General features: G+C 35.4%; 1 protein-coding gene across 3 annotated transcripts in view; it reads left to right on the forward strand.

Annotated features, from left to right (window-relative positions):
• The window catches only part of FBXO8 (F-box protein 8), a 35,824-nt gene extending 15,091 nt beyond the window's left edge, over positions 1 to 20,733 (forward strand). The window contains exons 4-6 of one of the 3 annotated variants that reach the window (XM_081236727.1): positions 16,639 to 16,757; positions 18,592 to 18,788; positions 20,088 to 20,731. In XM_081236727.1, coding sequence (XP_081092853.1) covers positions 16,639 to 16,757; positions 18,592 to 18,788; positions 20,088 to 20,275 — 504 coding nt within the window. In that variant the 3' untranslated portion in view covers positions 20,276 to 20,731. Of the gene's footprint in view, positions 1 to 16,638; positions 16,758 to 18,591; positions 18,789 to 20,087 lie in introns of all 3 variants that reach the window. The other 2 variants (XM_081236728.1, XM_081236729.1) reach the window with 2 other exon arrangements.
• Positions 20,734 to 23,430: the final 2,697 nt, after the last annotated feature.

The following is a 23,430-nucleotide window of genomic DNA, read 5'->3' on the forward strand; positions in this document are numbered from 1 at the left end:
CCCGGTATTTGAACTTATTGCTATGTGACTTAGTCATTTCTTTTTACCTTACCATGTCATGTTCTAATCTTGCTACCTGCTCACTTTGTATGGCAGCTTCCATGACATATGTGCAGCCCGCCACTGGACTTGGTTGAGATACTACTACATTTTAAGTCGAGAGCACAAAATATGTTCATCAAACTTTATCTGCAGCATTTTCTTTGTTTCATCATTTCCATTTAGAAACAATGCTATTTTTATCAGAGATAATCACAAAGGACATTTTTCTAGTTTGTGACACATCAAAAGGTCTTTAAATAATGCCTTTAACAATCTCATACATGATGGCATAGAAACAACTTATAGATTCTGTTATAAAACTGAATAATTTTGCATTAATTCTTTAATTCTTTTTTCTTAAGACAATAAGCAAACACAAATAGAGAGCAGGGAGAGTGGGAGAAGCAAAAAGAACTGTTTGAAATTAATTAATTAATTAATTATTTCTTAACATAACATATGAGTGATCAAAATGTGAAGACAGTTCTTTCTCTGATTCCCCCTTACCCCTGTTCTTATTTTAATATATTCTGGAAAGATTCAGAGTTTCAGAAATGTTTAAGTATCTACTAGACTTACTCTTAGAAATCTAATAGAAATTATATAACACTCAGAACTAATACTTATGGGTGGATCATTTTCTATGGAAAAATTTATCTGGCAGTTATTTTATTTATTTAATTTTCAAAAACCAACTTTCTTCATTTGTTGTAGAGGTATCAAGGACTCCCTAGTTACCTTAATATTAATATTCTTTAATTAATATTAGTTCATATTAAAGAACTACTGGTCTTATAAATATGCACATAATAATACAAATGACATTTTGAAAGTAAATTGACTTTTGCTTATTATATATGATTTCTCTGTTAAATTTTTCTTGTACATGAATAAAAATATAACACTGCTACAAAGGTTTACTAATACATATACATCATCAGTTAAGTCTTAGCCCAAATACAACCAAGTATATATGTTATAAAGCAAATATGTTATAAGCAGTTTTTACTTTCAGTGAATAGAAGACTGATACTTTTAATGAAAGTAGAATGATTTATAAGAAGTTAAAGTTCCAATTACACATTTGAAACCAATATAATATGGATGTTGCTAATTAAAACGGTTGTATGACTAGCGATATAATAAGAAATGTTTTGCATCAGTATCTTGAGTTAATTGAATGACGATTACTGGAGAAGACCTGAGGCAGAGTAGTACAGTGTTTTACTCCAGATACGCAGGAATCAGGAAAGGCAGCTGTTACAGGCCCTGTCTTATGCCCAGTTCATCCAGGCATACTGGCTCCAGTCATGAATTAACTCCAATGTTGAGTAAAACTGTCCTCTTCAATTCATATCGCTTGCAAATGTTACATTCTAAGGAAAGTGTGACTTGGTAAGTACTGAGTTATAGGTTTTCAAAGTCAGACAAGTTGGATGTGACTGCCCATATTGGTTATGGTAAGTAGTCATTCCTCGCTAAGGGAGGACCAATTTTTAAACAAGTTATAAAGCATCCTTATTATGCAAAGATGAAACTGTAGATAGGCCCTTATACACTAGAATATGATATGGGTAGTTTTAAATATCTAAATTGGAAAAGCTAGATGTCAGAATATGTTTCCATCTTTGCAGCTACATATATCAGACTATGGAGTTCTTGTTACCCCTCCTCTAGAGTGTTTGGGTGGAGGGGGGCAGAGAAAAGAGGCAAAATTAAAGTCCTCTTTTTATCTGGCAAAAAAATGTTAAAAAATTTCAGTCAAATATTAACTTAAAGAGGGGATTCAATTTACTAATTGAAATAAGATTTTTAGATCTTCAGATTTTTACTTATCCATCCTACCTACCATTGTTATTGAGAGTTGGCTGTATTTTTGTCTTTACTCCCTGGCCTGATTCAAGGATATCCTGGAGCATTCCAGAAGTATTGAATTTACTGTTTTGAAAGGGGCACATACTGCTGCCAGGCGGCATGGAACTTGACTTTTGGTTCCAGAATTCTGCTTCTATGCTTTTATGAACATCAGTAACTCAGCAAGCAGCTGTCGCCTAATAACAAAATAGAATTCTCTCTTTACCAGAATATACTTAGGACATAAATAGGCGTGGAAGGACATTGAAGTACACTTGTAGGTGCAGGGAAATGAGAAGTATTTTGATAGCTATTCCACACTTGCTTTCATTGACTAATAAATAATCAATATCAATTTGGTTGTTTATCCAACCAAAATATAATTGAAAGATTATCCTAATAGGTGTTTTTATATAGAACTTACCTACAATGAGTCATACTTTAGCCAGGTCTTAGAATGACTCTTGCCATGATTTTTTAGTGCTAGCAATCAGGAAGTACTTTATGGAGGTTGATTTTTTTTCCCCCTTCACTGGAGCACTGTCATCAGATGTGTTATTTGGGTTCATTTAAGCCTGAGAAGTAAATTATTTTTGATGATATGCTTAAATGTAAGTGGTGTTTATTGTAAGTACCTGAGATAGGATGTATGTAATTGTTCAGTATTGTAACAAGTCTACTTTTCCATAATTTCTAGTTCTGTACTTAACATTTTGATAGCAAGCATCATTAAAATATTATAAAAATAAGAATACTTACAGCCACAGGGAACGAGATTCTCCAAAGGACATCGTTCATGTCACGGATATGGGTAACCAAACTCCACAGCAGCTGCTGGCAGTGGCTTATGGGGTGGGGGAGAACTTCCGCACAGTTTGTGGTACGATTGTCTAGCACGCTGCTGTTATATGCATGACATTGTGATCTCAGCTGTATGTAAAGTCTTGATCTTATGCATGAGCTTGTGTACTTTGTGGCAGGTGACCACATTCTAGTAAAGGAATGTGCTAAAAACCATCTGTTTACATTAGGCTGTATTTCCCCTGCATGTACAAGTTACGTGTGTGATTTTATTCCACAGCAGTATTATAATAAAGTAATTTTACTTATCAACCAGTAAGCTATATTCCCTGTGCTCCATTTAGTATTAAACTATTTCTTGACATAGTTATTTTTAAAACTAGAGTTTCTGAAATTGGTAGTGAATGTGGTTTAACTTTATATTATAGGTTTATTTTTATTCATATTTCTATAAATATGTTTATAAATTTAAAAAATTATATCCTCATTGGGGTCAGGTAAAAGAAGTCTTTTTTACAACTATGTAAGCACATTTTTCCTGTGTTCATATAGAAAGACCCACATGCATACAATTGTATGCATTCTGTTAGATTGATCTGGAATAGAATCTGTTAGAAGAAACATTTTAAATTTGACCTAAGCATATGTTTTAGATGGAAATGTATGCACAAACTGTTTTTGAGATATCATCTTCTTTTTGTTGTTGGACCAGCTAAAATATAAACAGGAAATTTGGAGGAGTTCTCCATTATAGAAAAGAACTCAGGTGTTTATACTCAGATTTTACAATATCTCATATATTAAATCTTACTTTTTGCTCCAGTATACTGCAGCAAAACGTTCATTGCCGTTACTTCATAGCATAGAAACAATGGTGAAAAATAACTTGCGTTCCTGGAGATACAAAACCCTGATATCACCAGAATTTACACATTTCCCAAATGTATTCTTTCTAATAATTATTCCACAGGATAATGGACATAGTCAAAGGATTTCCCAAGTCTAGTAAATTTGACCATGATAGGTTGTGATTAGTCGGCTCATTTACAGAATAACCTGTCAAAGCCTCTAATATACTGATGCACATTGTGAATATCTACGAGGAGGGTATTGTATGCCGTATTATGCAGGTTTATTTGACATAGTGTCTTTTTGGCAGGTGGGCGGGGCGTGGGGAGTATAAAGTAACATTCCAGGGAACACATTCTGAGATACGCTAGTGTAGATTATCTGCAGTCTTTCTGTGTGTAAATGAATATGTGTTCTTAAATGAATAGACACCTGGCTTGAATGATTGAAATATCCTGTTGTTCACTGACAGCTACCTGATGTTTATTTTACCTGTAATCTTCTTTTTATTGAAAGTGTATGGATCTATAATTATTTGTTCTCTTTTCTTTGGTCTGAGAGTATTAATTAACAAAAAGATAAAATAAAACAGAGTTGAGTCTTGACAACCAAAGCTTTATTCATGTTCTGTATTTTGATTGTAGTCTAACATGTTAAGGAAAACGTTAGTTTGGAAAGTAAGAGTAGGACAACAAACCTGATAACAATGTTGTATTCAAGTAACTACATGTAGACATTGATTAAGTATCCGTGTCAAATAACTTGGAACAGATCATTCATCATTATATTCTTGGTATCTCGTTCTCTACACTAACTCTATTACATCTCCTGAAACACAGGAGCATTCCCAGGGAAGGTTGACAGGCCACTAGATGCTTTTTAGTTCGGCAGACGTACTGCCTTTTGAGGTTTTATCCTTAGTTCTACAGGTCTAGAAGTCTGACTTTATCTTTCCACCGAAATTAGATCAGTCTCTCAGGAATAAACTTAACCTGTAGATAGTAGAACCTGAGCCAGGTTGACAATAAAATGGGTATACTTTGAACAGTGCCTCATAGCATGAAGAAAGAGAGAATGCCTAAGTTCTTAGCTAATATTATGAACTAAAATATATCTAGGACCTAAATGTAAGGCCAGATATTATAAAACTCTTAGAGAAAACATAGGCAGAACACTCTATGACATAAATCACAGCAAGATCCTTTTTGACCCACCTCCTAGAGAAGTGGAAATAAAAACAAAAATAAACAAATGGGACCTAATGAAACTTAAAAGCTTTTACACAGCAAAGGAAACCATAAACAAGACGAAAAGACAACACGCAGAATGGGAGAAAATATTTGCAAATGAAACAACTGACAAAGGATTAATCTCCAAAATATACAAGCAGCTCATGCAGCTCAATATCAATAAACAAACAACCCAATCCAAAAATGGGCAGAAGACCTAAATAAGCATTTCTCCAAAGAAGATATACAGATTGCCAACAAACACATGAAAGGATGCTCAACATCACTAATCATTAGAGAAATGCAAATCAAAACTACAATGAGATCCCACCTCACGCCGGTCAGAATGGCCACCATCAAAAAGTCTACAAACAATAAATGCTGGAAAGGGTGTGGAGAAAAGGGAACCCTCTTGGGACTGTTGGTGGGAATTTAAATTGATACAGCCACTATGGAGAACAGTATGGTTCCTTAAAAAACTAAAAATAGAACTACCATATGACCCAGCAATCCCACTACTGGGCATATACCCTGAGAAAACCATAATTCAGAAAGAGTCATGTACCACAGTGTTCATTGCAGCTCTATTTACCATAGCCAGGACATGGAAGCAACCTAAGTGTCCAATGACAAATGAATGGATAAAGAAGATGTGGCACATATATACAATGGAATATTACTCAGCCATAAAAAGAAACAAAATTGAGTTATTTGTAGCGAGGTGAATGGACCTAGAGACTGTCATACAGAGTGAAATAAGTCAGAAAGAGAAAAACAAATACCGTATGCTAACACATATATATGGAATCTAAAAAAAAAAAAATGGCTCTGATGAACCTAGGGGCAGGACAGGAATAAAGACGCAGATGTAGAGAATGGACTTGAGGGCAAGGAGGGGGGAGGGTAAGCTGGGACGAAGTGAGAGAGTAGCATGGACTTATTATATACACTACCAAATGTAAAATAGATAGCTAGTGGGAAGCAGCCGCGTGGCACAGGGAGAGCAGCTTGGTGCTTTGTATCCACCTAGAGGGGTGGGAGGGAGATGCAAGAGGGAGGAAATATGGATATGTATATGCATAGCTGATTCACTTCGTTATACAGCAGAAACTAACACACCATTGTAAAGCAATTATACTCCAATAAAGATGTTAAATAAATAAATAAATAAATAAATAATATATAGGAATAATTGGCTCCTCAGTGCCCTGCACTGGGCTGCTCCACTCAGTATGATCTGCTACCTATAGTACCCACCTTCCCTGTATGTTTCATCTAGGGTGTTTTTGGCTTGAAAGAACAAAGAACCTAATAATGGCTTAAACCATATAAACTTATTTACTTCAGAAGACACCCAGAATGGGTGTCCCAGAGTTATTTCAGTGATACAGTGATCTCATCATGGGACCTCAGTGAGTTGACTTTTGCCCTCTCTTGATAACAAAGTAGCTGCCACTACTCAAGATATCACATTCTCATATGAAAGTACCCTCAGCACAAAGAAAGGGGGCAAACTCCCTCCTCAAATTCCTTATGCTTATTAGAGAGAAAGAATTCTTTTCGGGAGCCTTCAGTTCACGAGAACTGAATCACATGAACACCCATAGACCAGTAGAGAACAGAATAGAAAGGGTTATGTGATTGGCTTAGACCTAACATGATTTAGCACCTGTGGCTGAGATGCTAGAAGCGGTGAAGGAGTGAAACAGCCTTTGGGAAGGCATCCAAGCATCTGCAACACTATTTTCACTAGTGAGCCACTTGAAAAATTTGTGATTTTGCTTCCCTTATTTCTGCGGCTCTGCTGGTTTAGAGACCTTAATACTCAAGGCAGGAATATTGACACCAGGGGCACAACAATTCAAGCTGCCTGAGGAGGCTGCCTTCTTGCCATTTCAGTCCTCCTGCCACTGAGCAAACAGACCAAAAGGAAAAAATTAAAAAGGTATGAGGGCAGATAATTATGTTGTGGTTGAAGTGACTGAGTCTGATCACCAGAAGGAAATAGTTACTGCTACACAGTGTGGAAAAACAAAAGGCTATAAGTGGAACTCAGGAGATGTCTAGAGTTCTTCTAATTCCATTATATTCAACTGTGAAAGTTATTGTTGAAAAATCGCAGTAGTCCTGTAGGGGCAGGGTTTAAATCCCATCACTAGATAAAGAACCTCGACCAGCTGAGAGGCTAGCTTCATTTCTCAAGAGCTAAATATAGATTATCCCAAGCTAATCATGTTACTTCCATTCCCCTTGGCTTCCATGACATCCATGTCATCCATTTCTGACCTGTGACACAGACCCTGTGACGAAAGAGTGCTGTATATGCACACGCACAGTTCTGGCCATCGGTATATAAGGATGCAGTGACAGGAACACCTGCAGCCACCTTGAAGCCATGCAGGTTGTTAACAGCACACCAAGAATAGCACACTGGAAGGAAAAAGAATTGGGTCCCATGATGCCATGTGTGAGCCTAAAACCCTGGAGCCTTAGTAGCTTGGGATTCCTTATACAAGGTAATAAATCCCTGTACTTCTTTTAAATTGAGGTTCCTATGTTTGTAATCAAAACATCCTAATGCTGCATCATCATCATCATCATCATCATCATCATCATCATCATCATCGTCATCACTGCTGTTACCCAAACTCGTAGGAGTTTGATGTGAAATCCTGAACAGAAATTTGTTCATAAAAATAAGCATTGCTAATTCTCATTAGCAAGTTAATTTTATCTCCGGATTGCTGATGAGAGTTTAGAGTAAAAAGAGCTAGTTGACAATGAGAGGAGTCCCTCACCAAATATAGCTTCTCCTCTGTAAAGATTATTTACCCCGAAGACCTAAAACACTCACGTTCATCGGCAAAGTCCCTTCACCTTGATCATCCTTAGCGTCAAAGGGCAAAATTATGCCTCTCAGACACTGAATATTATCCTCTCGATAAGTTAATAACCTTCAGCCAGGTACAGCTGGTCAAGTCATACTAAACTAGAGGCCATTAACTCTCTTCAGGGCAACATGATGTATGTGTGGGTATATATGGATGTATGTTTCTGTCTGTTTCAATCTGATCTGTCATGTGTTGATTTTATGATTAAGAAGAAGACTTTATCCTGTGTCTATGAGGTCAACTTTATTTTACACTCTGCCCTGACCATACTATATCTGTGGTCACCCTCCCTTACCCTTCCTTGTCTGCAAGAGGCATTCCAGCATGTGGTTTAGAATCAGTCCATAGAAAGACACTGGTAGACTCAGTATAAACCTTTCAGAAGCTTCAGAGAGAATCAATTTCCCAGGCTGCTCGCTAGTCTGTATCTGATTGAAAAAGATTCAGGCCTGGAGTATTCCATAGTTTATTCATCACTCAAACCGCCTGATGGGTTTTGGTTTTGTTTTCCTAAGTATGTTATAGGAAATACGAATTTGCTACCTCATTTAAGTGTAAATTGTCTGGGGTAAAAGCATACTGAAATTAGTGCACAATGTACTGATCTAGGGCTTTGGTCTAGAGGAAAGAATAAAATTAGAATATTTTCATTGTAATATCTTAGCACCACAACACTCATACTACAAATTTAAAAATGTGAAATGCTAAAATGAGCAAGATGTTTTCTTTGTATGAATTTTGTTACAAATTTAGATAAGTGTACCTAGAGACTTTGCAGTATTGTATTAATATTTTAAATACATTTCAAAGAAAAATCTGTTTGCCTTTTGTTTCCTTACTTTACCCTCTCTGACCACCTTGACACCTCTACCATGTTCTTCTTTATCTGATGTGACCACATTTTCAGTGAAACTTGACATCACTTTCTAGATTTAAGTTCTCAGCTTTAATGTCCAAGGTAGTTGTCTCTCCTACATCTCTTTCCTGAATTTGAAATTGCTGCTACCAGTGTCACAATGAGTGCTTTTTCAGTAATTGAAAAGACAATATTTCCTCAATTATTGGATGTCATCACTTGTACAGCATCCATCAATTTAATTACAGCTTTGAAATATGGAAGTTCGCAGGAAACACTACATTAAATGCAATTTTTTGACCAACTAATCGTTGTGTAACATTTATCCATAAGATTATGTAACCTTTTTCTTCTTTCATATCAAAGTTTTTAGAGATGCCTTCTTTATAATCAAAGTCTTAACATCTTTCTGAATCACTTATTAGCAGTTAAATATATCATTAGAATGACATGTTGCTTTTTATTTTTGGAATGGTTACTTCGACCTTTGGGGGTTTATAATTGGAGGCATTTACAGTGTACTGGTCCAACTCATAGGTTTTTATGTTATTTTTTTCTTTTGTTATGTTATTATTTTCTCTTTTTTCCCCTATTTGAATTATATAATCCTTACAAATTTACAGCTTCTCTTGAAAGTCATCTGGAAGCTTTATACAGAGAGATTCAAATATTCATTCAACAGATACTTATTAAGTGTCTCTCCACTTGCTAGTTATATGACTTTGACCTTGGGCAAATTATTTACACTCTCCGTGCTTCAGTTTCCCCATCTCTAAAATGGGGGCAATAGGGGACTTCTCTGGCAGTCCAGTGGTTAGGACTTTGAGCTCTCACTGCCAAGAGCCCAGGTTCAATCCCTGGTCGGGAACTAAGTTACCACAAGCTGCACGGCGTGACCAAAAAAAAATGGGGACAATAATAGTACCTATATCATGGTAGTGTTGTGAAAATTTAATGAAATTATATGTGTTAAATGCTTAGCGCTTCTAAGTGCTCACTAAAATGTAGTCTTATATTTACACTAGAAGTAGAGCTACACACACCACACACAGGAGAAGGCACTGCTCTAGGCTTGGAGGTTCTTCCTCTCCTGGAACTTTTGGATTGTAGTAAATACATATTTGATACCTGAGTAATGGTCCTTCATGAAGTATGTATCAGTCACACCAACATCTTCTAGCTCTAGATGGTGATACACTTTGCCTTTAATTTCATTTTCTGACATGTGATGAGCAATCTTTGCATATACAGTAACTTTTTGGTTCAGTGGTACTGTTTGGTTTAATCTTTTTGAAGACATTTTAAGCAATAAATTGAGGTCCAAAATTATGTTCAAGTTAAAATGTGTCTTGGCTGAAATGGTGGTAGGATGAACAGATACCTTAATTACATGAAGAAGTATGCACATGTGTTGGCAGTGAAACTACCATTTAAATCCCAACTTCTCTGCTTGTCTACTATTAAGATTTGGGCTTTAAAAAAATTTTTTTAATTTTAACCTCCTTTTGAAAGTATATGTTCTGTTAGGAGAACACTTAAAAAGAATTTTGTTTATTTAAAACTTGATTCAGAGCTGTTAAAACATACTTATAAATGTACATTCTAGAATTTAGGTAATATGATAAAATTGTCATTTTTATTTATTTATCAAAGTAGAGTCAGTCATTTAAATAGCCGTATATGTAGGTATGTACGTGTATATCTATAAATGCACATATTACAAATGCAATATTTGTGTGTGACTTTTATAAAGTGGGAATTCTAAACTAACATTTGTGCTCAAGTGTGTCACTTTATCATTAGTTTGAAGTGTTATCTATCATACCTTAACCTAATAGAGTTTTATCTCCATATTTTGATTAGGATGCTGTGTTTTTCCGATTTACAGACAGATTAGACATGGGGCTTTTTTTTCTAGAAGCTTACATCACCTACCAGCAATTGTCAATACTAATTGCAATAATGATTGCTATATTTAATTATTAGTAGTAATTTATCACAAGTAACATCATCTTCATGCAGTGATCTAGCCCAGTTATGGGCGTGACTCCTTGGAGACTGTTAGAACTCACAGACATGGCTCGTTTTCTGTTTGAGGCTATTAGAACCAATTAATAGGGACTTTTTATTGTTATTTGAAACCTTAGATGATGAAGTTCATGTTATTTTGTCTGATGTCGTTGCTTTCTCTCCTATGAAAAAGAAGCAGAAAGATCTGTCCCACGCCTCTCCTCCATTTTTCCTGGACTCCATTAGAGATGATTTTCCATTTTTCTTTTGTTTTTTTTTTTTAACTATCCCTCCTTTTTGTGAGTTTCCTGTTGACATCTTCTAGCTACATATAATTTAGGGCGTATGTGTGACTGTTCTTAGCAATTCCTCAGCATTGTGCACTTTCACATACGAACAGCCTTCCATAAATTGTTCTTGGAAGCTGAAAGCCTTGCCAATTCAAACAGGTCCATGAATAAGCTGACTTCAGTCCATACTCATGACTTTCCATTATCCTCCAGATAGAATGTGGTGTTCTGACCAATTTCAGTAACTGAATCAGAGGGTACTGGCCACATGGGCCCTCTCTCTTCTCTCCACAACTGTTACTTCTCCATGTAAGTGTGGACAGCGTGAGCGCTCTGTTCTTCCCAGGGAACTGACGAGACTGAAATCGGCAGCTCAGACTTGAAGCTGACATCAACATTATCTTTACGTATCTTTCCCCACATTTATTACCCGCCTTTTCCTCTTAGTTATAAAGTCACATAGAACCTTCCAGTGAATAGCCTAGTTTTGGGCGCCTCAGTCAGAGGAAAGCATTACGTATTGCTCTTATAAAATAATCTTTCTACGTAGACGACTTAAAACACTTGGGCATAGTTTTTGCTTTAGTTTTTTCAATCTAGTGACTAGATTAGGAATAATTAAATTCCCATGAATAAAAGTATTGTGTGACATTTCTGAAGTTGTGTGCTGAAGGTCGGTGTTATATACATAGGAGAGTGGCATGGTACAACTTAGTGGACAGGATGACATTGACAGCGTAAAAGCATAGATACCTAGTCTTACACTTTCTCATTAAGTAATCTTCTGCATTTATTTCACTTCAGCTAAAAAGCAAGGTGTTGATTTTTTTTTTAATTTGCAGAATCTGTAGCCCTAGAGGAATTTCACGTATTCAAGGTCTATGTGTTTTTTCCTTTAACTGTAGAGCACATGTTCTCTAATTAAATAGGAAGAGTGAGAACTGCTGGACTGGAGAAAAATTAATAGATTTTACATTTTCATTAGCAATTCTGCTAGCACTATAAACAGGAGAAATAGTATCAGAGATGTCATCTTAACCACTGCTGCTGCTGTTTTCAAACAAGACAATGGGAATACTCTGACCTGTAGAGGGCTGCACTCTGATGTGCTAACTGTTTAGAAATAATTAAGATTTTAAAATAAAAGCTTTCACAATATATAGTGTATCTTATTTTTACAGTATTTGTAGTACGAAAAGGTTACATTTCAACTGTTCGTTTCACTGTGGTTAAAATGTATACTTGAATATTAGTAGATTAGAAATCTAGAGTGAATTATTTTGTTTTATAAATATTTATTGTTAAAATTTAAGGATAGTTATTCTAAAAGTTTGCAAATGTCCTTTTAAAAAGAAAATTAAATGCAGTGTCCAGTTCGCTTTCTATTGTATAATGTTCAAAGGACAGATTTATTACCTGAACAGCAGTAGCCATGGTACTTGATTTTTACATTTTATACAATGGCAAATTTGAACAAAACTAGCTAAAGCAAAAAATTTTTTTAACTAAATTTCTTTCCTAAGTTGTTCTTTAGGGAAACAAATTAAGGGTACTCCCTAGCATGTCAGTTTTGTTTTATTAGTGATTTCTTTTATTGATACCAACTGTTACACAGTGTGTCTGCCAAGTGTCTGGGCCAGTTGCCAGTACTTTCAGTACTAGTAGTCAGCACTTTAAAAAAAAAAATTAAGACTTTTTTTATTAAGAGCAGTTTTAGCTTCACAGCAGAAGTCAGTACTTTGCATGCCTAGTTTACTAGAAGTCACTTTGTCCCCAAATACATATTTTTTGGTTCTGAACATATATATGGTAGATTTTACTTTTGAAGCACACTGTGGATAATAATGATTTGATCCCCAAAAATAGGCTTTATTAAAAGAGGAGAGAAAAATATGGGTATTTATATAATAAAAGAAAAGAATGTAGATATATCTTAAAACAGGAATTGCTGTGTGAAAGGAGCCATTCTTATCGTAGTAAGCAAATGGAGAGATACATTAGGTAGGGGACTGAGCTCCAACACATCCTTTTCTTCACCCTGAATTCCTTCTTAATATTGGCTTTAGCTATTTGCATATGTTTTCTTGAATTATTTGTGTTTGCCACCTAAATAAACATTGTGTCTAAACAGCTTACCGCCCTAATTGGAGTGTTTAAGTCTTGGTGCTGTCATTTGCATAACAAATTTTAGTGACATAATCCATGGAGAATGCTTTACAGAATTTCTTGATTTTTTTTTTTGTCTTTGAATCACTGACAGCATGTGTTCTATTAAAGCAAACCTTAGCATGAGATGAGATGAATTCACCTTAACTTCTCCTGGGTTTTCATTGCTGCTTGGCCCTCCTTTTCTTTATCCCTAGTGGATTCCCTGTTACACCCTGCACCACTGTTGGTAGAAATCTTTACCATTTTGCTCAAGGAGCCAAGTCAGCTCTCTTTTTCAACTCTCTCCAGATGGCTTGTCCTCCCTAAAAAGAAAACCAACACGCACTCTGTTTTTGTCTTTTAACATTTTCTTCATGCACCTGTCTCCAAACCAGTACCGCTCTCCTGTCTTCCAGGCTGAGAAAGCATGTTAGACCCCACCTGTGTTTTCATTCCTTTCCCCTGCTCTCCTCTACTTGCAGCTCCAATTATCTTCTCTTTCTTATCTTTTTGCCCTTTAATTTTGCCATTTTTTTCCCTCCTATATACTAATACATTTTTCAAGTGAGTCGGCTGTACTCGGTTTCCTTACCTTGCTCATCCCCTAGCTTTCTACTTGGACTTGAGTTCCCATAACTCTGTGGAAAGGGACCTCTTGAAAGACATTATTTTAAAAGTTTCTTAAAGCAAAGCTCTTATACTTGTGTCTATCACTGTAAACCTGGCAGTGTGCATTATTTGGAGAAGAAGTTCCATAGCTTTCATCAGCTTAAGGTCTTCACTCAAACCACACACAGTGTTTATTCCTTTTTCCTTGTGACACAGATGTCACAAGTCTTAATCTTTTCAGATGTCTTAATGCCTTAATCTTTTCTTCTTTTCTAAATAGCTTCACCTTTAGACCTAATATCCCTGTATCCCTCAACTCTTCCTTACATAACATGAAGTCTAGACCCTCCAACAATCCAATCAGGCCCTGGTTTCCTTTATTCAGATAGTTCTAATTTGTCAATATGCCCCATAAGATGTGACATCCAGAATTGGACACTTTTTAGTGCATCATGTAGATGATAATGAGCTAAAACCTTCCTTTCTCTGGAAACTATGTTAAAATAGGCTAATATTAATGTTCATGATTTCCTCTCTGCCTGTGAGACACACACACATGCACACACGTACACACACAGAAACACACACATATACTGCTGAGAGTTTTAGTCCTGATTAATAACTATAATTAATGCTATATGATCTAGGGATTCCTCTGTACCATTCTTGTAAAACATTATTAAAAATCAAAAATACTCATACATGTATTAAACAAATACGTAGTTATTCAACAGATCTCATGCTATGGTTTCTTTCATTTTTATTGCTTACAAAACAAGATAGGAATTCGGATGGTTGCCAGCTTGCCTATTGAAGACAATTATAATCTGGTCCCATGTCCTTTTCTGTTTTGTCTTCCCTTACTCTTCACTCTGAAAGCCCTGCTTAAGTAACCTTCCTTTCCAGAGGAATCCCGGGCTTGAAACTGATGCTGTCTTTCCTCAAAACCAGCAGTGTCGGCTGATTTCAAGCCTGTGTAGCCGGTTTTCAGGACTGGGTTGAAAACCATCTGCTTACTCCTCTGCATCTGATTGATTTTGGAGAACTCAAGTGAGGTTACATATTAAATTCTCAAACATGTATTCTGTAAAAAAAGGAAATGACCAACAATTGTATGATGCTTGCATAAGGCAAATGCCAGTGTTAATTTACAACAAAGGAGCATCAAACAGTATTAACAATGGCATATATCATATAATTAGAGAATTACATGCTATTTAACAGATCACATTAGTGTTGTTTTACATTTTGTAAACTTTTAAAAAGTAAATTAGAATTAGTTTTGTGTCTCTTAAATACTGATTTATGAGTAAGCATGAATAAAGAACCTATTAATTACTACTTAATTGACATTCCTTGGTCTTTGAATCACTTGGATTAAAATTAAGCACTGGAAATACTTCTAATATGTTGTTATGCTTTTTAAATGGAGGAGTTTTAGGGAAAAAAATCAAAACCTGGCTTAATTTTGCAGAGTAGATCAATTAAATATACAGTCAACTCTCGATTGTTCAAACGAATGGAGGAAAGGATGGAACAAGCATTCCTGTTTCTCTCGTTCCTGCCCCTCAGACAGCTGCTGAGAGCCTCATTCCAAACAAGTTCCTTGGCTTTTCATCTTGATCACGTTACGTGCTCTAGCCTTGTATCCAGGGTGCAGTCTGAAATATGGCTTACCACTGAGTTGGCAAAGTTTCACGTTCTCACATTCTGCTCTTTATATGCTTTTTAAAATCAGTGCTTTAGGATTGTTTTTATACTTTTCAAATTCTTATGAAAATTTGATAGCATTGCTAGTAGCCTGTTATCCTCATAAAATTAGTTTTATACCAAAATCTTATCTTTGAATTACATTTTATAGATAATTATAACCTTTCAAAAGCATAACCTCATGGTACCAAATTGCTTAAAAAATGTAATATAAAAATTTTATGAGAGTTTTTCTCCTGAGAGTTTTTATAAAAATTCTTCCAATTTTTTGAATTCCTAATGTATGCAATATTTCTGATCACTATGTAAGCGTTTGTAAAGGGAAGAAATGCGGAAGGAACTTATGTGTGAAAACAGTATGTTGTGTGTATAGAATATGTCATTTTCTCTACCAATTAACTGCACACATTGTGCTACTATCCAGACATGAGCATTCATGGGAATGCATGTATCTGGATAACTGTGAGTTGAAATAAACACACCTGCTTTTATTTCAATAACTGCACATTCAAATCCACGTAAGGCATTTATTTGAATGTGACCTTCATATACATGAGAGAACATTGGTTTCAGTGTTTGATTGTTTTGTTGCTATTTTGTTGGTGGTGGTTTAAATCTAAAGTAGGGTACAACCTTACGGGTAATGCTTCTCTGGAAAACTTTGCATGCAGAGAAAAGGAAATTCAAAGATAAACCCTATGAAAAACACTGAAATTGTTTTGTCTTATTATGTTTAACCTCAGTGTGTATTGGAGCTAAATTCTTACAGAATGTATTAATAGCAATGCTTGAAGCCAAAGTGTATACAACCCACAAACCAGTCTGGAACTCTGCTCCTTTTACTTTAAGTAAATTTAATGATGATTCTTTCCAGAAAAAAACCTGTTAGTCTTTGATTTGGAGAATCCATTTTTCTCAAGAAGCTATTTCCTTGAAAAGTGTGTTAGAATATGTGTCTGAGCTTTAGAAATCATGTTTTCCATTAGGCAATGAAGTGTTTGTTGTAAGGCTTATTCTTAAAGTCTGTGTAATTGTTCTTCCCCACTCCCCCCCACCCCCAATTTAGGTCATATTTCTGGATAGTTAGTTTTAACTGACCTGAGCCAGAAAATTGAATTAGGATGTCTTTAGAAGTCTTAACTTTGAATTTCCTACTTTTCATTGCATGTAAACTATCAACCACAAATAACAGTTTCAGTTCAAGTTCTAGCTTGTATTTTGCATGTTAAAGCTATAAACAGTCTATTAATGCTGGAAAGAATCTATAGCTATTGTTCTGCTATTGCCTAATTGTTGAATTTACAAAGGAAGACTGATTTTATTTATGTAGACTTGTCTTTCTGTCTTAGGGAGTGAACTACTTTATGTCCAAGGGCATCCTAGATGATTCACCAAAGGAAATAGCAAAGTTTATCTTCTGTACAAGAACACTAAATTGGAAAAAACTCAGAATCTATCTTGATGAAAGGTAAAAAAAAATAATTTTTCATCAGACGTGAGTTAAATAATGCTTTTAGTGAGTTAAGTTTTACCTTAAAAACTGTACTACGTAGCATTCATCTAGTTGCAAGACTGAGTGAAGACAGGAGAAAGATTCCTGTACCTTGCAAATCATTTCTCTTGCAAGCTGATGAGGAATTTACCATTGTAAATGTAAAAAAAAAGCCCAAGCACAGACACAAAATGGAAGTCCAACATCTTTGTGATAGCAAACCAAAACTAGACATAAAATCTAAGTGTTTGGTAACTAAAAGTTATGAATTTTGAAATTGTCCATATAAAAATCAAATGGACAAATAGTACTCATAAACACAAATCCTATAAGATGTGTATATTTGCATCATACTACACAAAAGTGTCATGTAAAAGCTTGAAAATCCCAGAAGTGTGATTTAATAGTGTGCTTTACAGAGACAGTGCCTAGTATACTGTTTTGACTTGATAGTCATTCATTTGTACTCTTGAATTCTGGGTATCAACAGACAGAAAAATATTGTGAAAATATTTTGATGTGACATCACCGAACTACCATTTTAAAAATTATAGATCTCATAGAAATCTAAAGAATGGCTCAAAAATGTGTCTTTTCATTGTAATTCTCTTTTTTTTTTATTTCTCAGGATTTTTCAACAACAATTTGTATTTATTATATTCCAGGAACTTTGCTAGAAGTAGCAGTATGCAGTTGATTAAAACATAATCCCTGTCCTTGAGGGGTTTATAGTTCAGCATATCGGTCGTTGAAAGAAATTTCTTGTGTAAAGATGGTGTCATTAACTCTTTTTGTCCTTAAATGCTAGGTACCTAGGGATCAGCAGTTTTTCTTTAAAGAACCAGATATTTCTGTGAATATTTTAGGCTTTGAAGGACATATGCTCTCTATTGCAGCTACTTATAACTTTGCCATTGTGTCATGAAAGCAGACATAGACAATGAGTAAACAAGTGAGTATAGCTGTGTTCTAGTATTTATAAAAACAGGCAGTGGGCTGTAGTATTTGGTCCACTAGCTGTAGTTTGCCTATCCCTGCCATAAGCAACTGGTAGAAATGAAGATTTCTATAATCATGATCATATAATCACGGTTGAGTTCAGTAAGGATTGAAGCATATTATAACAAAGTGTGACTATTAGAGCGCTATTGATAAAAAATAAGTATATATGCACATATGTACACAAATATTTATATAATTATAAACAACCTAAATGTATATCATTAGAATTCTTATATCCATAAGATACGCTACTGTGGAGCCATTTAAATGAAAGAGTTAGATCTTTGTGCAAAGACACAGAAAGCTGCTCACAATACACTATATGAAACAAGCAAAAGCAACTTCTAGAACAATATAGGGTATATGTAGACACTTAAAAAAAAAGTCTACATAAACAATTGTTACCTCTGGTGATGTGGATTGGTATGGAAAGTGAAGATTCTCCTTATTTTCATAATTAAAAAAATAAAGAATTCTGTTTGTCATTTGGATTTAGCCAAGAAGGTACTTGAAAAGTTGCCATTTTTAATACTGAAAAATTCATTTTTCATTCATTTTATAGTTAGAATTTCTAGTTTCACCTTGCTTTGTTATTCTATTCGTGAAAGATTTTTAAACTGCTTAATTTTATAAATAATCATACTTTGATGTTTTAAAATTTTAAGACACATATACTTTATAGGATTTCTGATGTGGTAATCAATGATAAAGTATTTTCATCCAAAAAATGAATAATCTGTGATTTTTCCCATTATTTTTTTAATAGAGAAAAGTTAACTAAAACTGTACCTTTTTCTTTTTCTACTAGGAGAGATGTCTTGGATGACCTTGTAACATTGCATAATTTTAGAAATCAGTTCTTGCCCAATGCACTGAGAGAATTTTTTCGTCACATCCATGCCCCTGAAGAGCGCGGAGAGTATCTTGAAACACTTATAACAAAGTTCTCACATAGATTCTGTGCTTGTAACCCTGATTTAATGAGAGAACTTGGCCTTAGTCCTGGTAAGAATGTATATAGTGAATTCCTTCCTTCTCCCATTCCCATCTCTAGGTAAAAATAGTAGTAGATGAGATATTTTTCTCACTATGGGGAAAAATGCTTCCTGTAGTTACAAATACTTGTCTTATTGCTTCTAGCAATAACTAGTTTGTCATAGCTATTATTTACATGTAGTAAATATACTGTTTTAGGAGGAAAGTTAGACTTAGATATATAAATTCTTTAAAATTCTTGGTTAAGCATTAGGTATTTTTACTAGTCTAATCAAAAACTTGAGAAATTATTTTTAAAGCTTTTAATAATACACATATTACATAGGTAACACCTAGAATTATTCTACTAAAATTTGTTTTTAATACAACTAATTTTCACTGTTTGTGTGTATGTATATATGGGCATGGTATAGCCTGAGTCACCTATGTATTTTTTTCATGTGATATAGATTTATTTCTCTCTTCATATCAAAAAATCTTGTCGTGCTTATCTTAATACAGAGATTACAAAGCCTTTTCCTATCATATGAAATTTGTTGAGCATGCTTGTGCAAGACAACCTTTATTAAGACTGCAATATTCTGAAAAATAAACACCATAGTAGTAGCAAGTAGCAGTAGCAAGTGTCATGAGGTTTCTTACTGTTTTAACAGTAAACTATTGCCCTGAACAATATAAAGAAGAAAAATTTTTGTTGCGTGGGCTCAAGTTTAGCAGTTTTTTCCCTAAAGATTTACTTTTGAGATTAATATGTAAATTCCATAGACCTTTTAAATACATATCTTAAATGACAAGGGTAATTTAATAATCTTGTGAGATGTTTCCATTTTATTTTCTAGTACCAAGTTAATACATTTTCTTGTCATTAAAAATGCTTTCTAATTAAAGTAGGTTTTTGTAAAAGCATTTGAAAATAAATATCCGACTTTTTTTTTAACGGGAAGATATACTGACAGTACAAATGTATTTAATGGGTAGTTGAATGGGAATATCACATTTGAAAGCAAGAGACCAGTAAAGCCAATTTTGAAATTTTGAAATTTAGAATGACTTTTTACTCTAAACTCCTAAACTACTTGAAGAAAATGCTCACTGAATTGGTGTTCAGTTAGGATGATCGACATCCCTGTTTGCCCAGGAGAGGAGTTTCCTAGGACACAGGACTTTCATCACCAAACTGGGGAAGGCCCAGGCGATTATGTTTAATTATCATCTACTCTTGAGCTTTAGAAATTATGAACAGTTTTGCCTTTGAGACCACAGTTTAAAAACCAGCCCATAATTCCAGGTGTTCCTTTGTCCTTCCAGATGCTGTCTATGTGCTGTGCTACTCTCTGATTCTACTTTCCATTGACCTCACTAGCCCTCACGTGAAGAATAAAATGTCAAAAAGAGAATTTATTCGAAACACCCGCCGTGCTGCTCAGAACATTAGTGAAGATTTTGTGGGGCACCTTTATGACAACATCTACCTTATTGGCCATGTGGCTGCATAAGAGCACAGTTGCTAGGACTTTACCTTGTAACTTCAAACTAAAACTACCCAAGGACTTATTTAGCAGATATGGGGGTTACATTAGTGCTGGTCATTCTAGCCTCTGTATACAATCAAGCTTGAGTGTACAACCCTTTTTTCTTTTACTCTTTTCTTTTTTAGTAATTTCCTTGGGGAACTAAAGAATTTTGCAGAATTTTTCTTAATTTTGCTTATCTTGTTTTGCACAAAGCAGAGCCATTGTCTGACACAGCTGTTTAAGAATGTTAAACTGACATTATACTCTAAAAAAGATGGTATATTTGTGCGTTAGATTTGCCTGAAAAACTGTTCATTCCCATTCTTTTCTAAAATACCATGTAATGTGTACATATTTAACTAAAAAGATTTATAATCATAATTATTTTATTGTAAAGATTTTAACTAAAGCCTTTCCTTTTTCTCTCAAACTGAGTTCTGAAATTTATTTGATTCTGATATGAAATTATTACTGTCTTCATAAAAGTTGGATCTGACTTCAATAGAAACCAATACCAGCTTCTCTTTCCTTTGAACTTTGAAAAGAGTATTGATTTGTTACTATGCAAAATAGGCACTTATTTTTATAACAGAAATTAATCACTTCATTTTTTAAATTTCTGCGTTAGTTAAGTCTCAAGTCCTTTAAACCATAGCAAAACAGGTTAAACTCTGTTTCCACACATAAGAACAAAAATGTCATTAGAACTTATATCTGAAGTAGTCAAACCTTACCATTTTCCTAATTTTTTTTATAAACTTATTTATTTTATTTATTTATTTTTGTCTGTGTTGGGTCTTTGTTGCTGTGCACAGGATTTCTCCAGTTGCGGCGAGCGGGGGCTACTCTTCCTTGTGGTGCGCGGGCTTCTCACTGTGGTGGCCTCTCTTGTTGCAGAGCATGGGCTCTAGGCACACGGGCCTCAGTAGTTGCAGCACGTGGTCTCAGCAGTTGTGGCTCGCGGGCTCTAGAGCACAGGCTCAGTAGTTGTGGCACATGGGCTTAGTTGCTCCACGGCGTGTGGGATCTTCCCAGACCAGGGCTTGAACCCGTGTCCCCTGTATTGGCAGAGGGATGCTTAATCACCGCACCACCAGGGAAGCCCTCTCCTAATCTTGACGATTTCTGTTTAGAATCAGTTGGGAAAGGAATATTGTGAATGACGATAAACAGTCTTTATTCATTCATTCAGTATATATTCATCAAGGGCCTTCCATGTGCTAAGCATTGTGCCAGGTACTAGTGATACCTGGACATGGGCTCTGCCTTCACAGAAGCTACATGATTGGGTAATGAGAGGAAAACTACTGCTTAATGGAGAGCAAATGTATGATGTATATCTTAACAGTTATTTAATCCTTAAAACACTTAACACTGGAATGATAAAGAACAGTGTATTTATATGGTAAGTCACAAGTTCCCTGGAAATGCCTCTAAGTGAAAGGCATCAGCTTTGCAATGATACACTGAGTGATGGGCGGAGCTGCTAGTTTAGGGGAAGGGAACTGGGGGAGTGGGAAGTCCTTGCTAGAGGTGTAGAATCCTGACTTCCAGATCTGGCCCTAAAATTACAACTGAACGATGTACTACAGAATTTTCAAACAAAACATAAGGTAACCAAAACAACTTTTGAAAGTCAAAGGGACTTTCAGACTGTTAGTAAACAATTTCTAAGATTCTGAAGCAGATATCTAAATATATTTCACATGTGCATAATTTTGAATTCTATGACAAAATAATTCTAATAAGTGTACTAATCAATGTCTTCATAAATGCATACACCTGTGTAAACCAAACCCATATCAAGATATGCAACCTTACACAATGTATATGTAGTTAACACTGTACCCCTTAATATAAAATATAAACTTTGTAACCATAAAGGTGTATTTACCCTGGTGGTTGGTTACCTTACAGTTGTCATCTGTCATATATAGCCTATGGTATAAACTCCATAATATAATGGTATAATTTGCTGTGGACAGTCATATGTATTTTAAATAAGAAAAAAAAGCTCTTTGGTATTTACCCACATTATCATTATACTTGAGGTGGCTCTTAGATGATCAGTAGGGAGAGTTTAGAGAAAGTCTTTCAGTGTCTCATTTCTCACTACAAGCCTCCCTAGTGTGGCATGTAAGACCCTTCACCATCTGGCCTCTGCTTACCTTTAAAGCCTCGTCTCCAGCAGCATTCCTCAAATGTGGTCTGGTCTGTCTTTGCCTTTACAAGCTGTTCTTTCTGTAGCATCCTCCTCCCCCTCCTGTATCTAAAGTCCCCCTGGGACTTCCCTGGTGGCTCAGTGGTTAAGACTCACGCTCCCAATGCAGGGGGCCCAGGTTCGATCCCTGGCCAGGGAACTAGATCCGACATGCATGCCACAATTAAGAGTTTGCATGCCACAACTAAGGAGCCCACCTGCCTCAACTAAGACCCGGTGGAACCAAGTAAATATTTAAAGTCCCCCTACTTATCACCTAAGATGCACCTCAAATATAATTTCTTGGTCAGAGCTATCAAAGACTGTCTCTATCACACATACCACTGGTGTTAATTAATTTTCTACATGTCCAACTTCTTTATCAAAATGTAATCTTCTTAAGGTCAAGGATTGCTCCCAGCCTGTCAGATTCTATTGTAAGGCCTGAACTAGGCAAGTGGCAGAGGATTTACAGAGGAGGAATGAATTTTTAAAAACAACTGAAAATTGATAGGATTTAGTGACTTGGGAGAAGGGTTTCTAATATGAGGATCTGGTTGTCCTATCCTCAAAGGTAGCTACTAGGAGAAGCAACCAATGGGATGAAATAGAAAAGATAATGTTTCCAATTTTTGGATGTTTTGAATTTGAAAGAATCAATAGAACATTGCAGGTACAGAATAAGACTAGATATGTAAGTTTGGGGGTCATTAGAACTGGAGTACGTTACACGAGGCACAGCATAGGAGAAGACACCTCCTCTAGGGAATATGTTGTGTAAAAGGAAATACTTGGGAACACAGCATTTCAGGTTTGGTAGAGGAAAAGAAGAAAGAAAATGAGCGTTCGTTAAAACTGTAGAAGGACCAGAGAAGAATGGCATCCCGAGAGCTAGGGAAGGGGAGATTCAAGAAGGATGCTGAGCTTTGCATGTGCT

The sequence above is a fragment of the Mesoplodon bidens genome (genome assembly GCF_964165515.1).
Source record: "Mesoplodon bidens genome assembly, chromosome: 6".
In the NCBI taxonomy this organism is placed as follows: Eukaryota; Metazoa; Chordata; class Mammalia; order Artiodactyla; family Ziphiidae; genus Mesoplodon; species Mesoplodon bidens.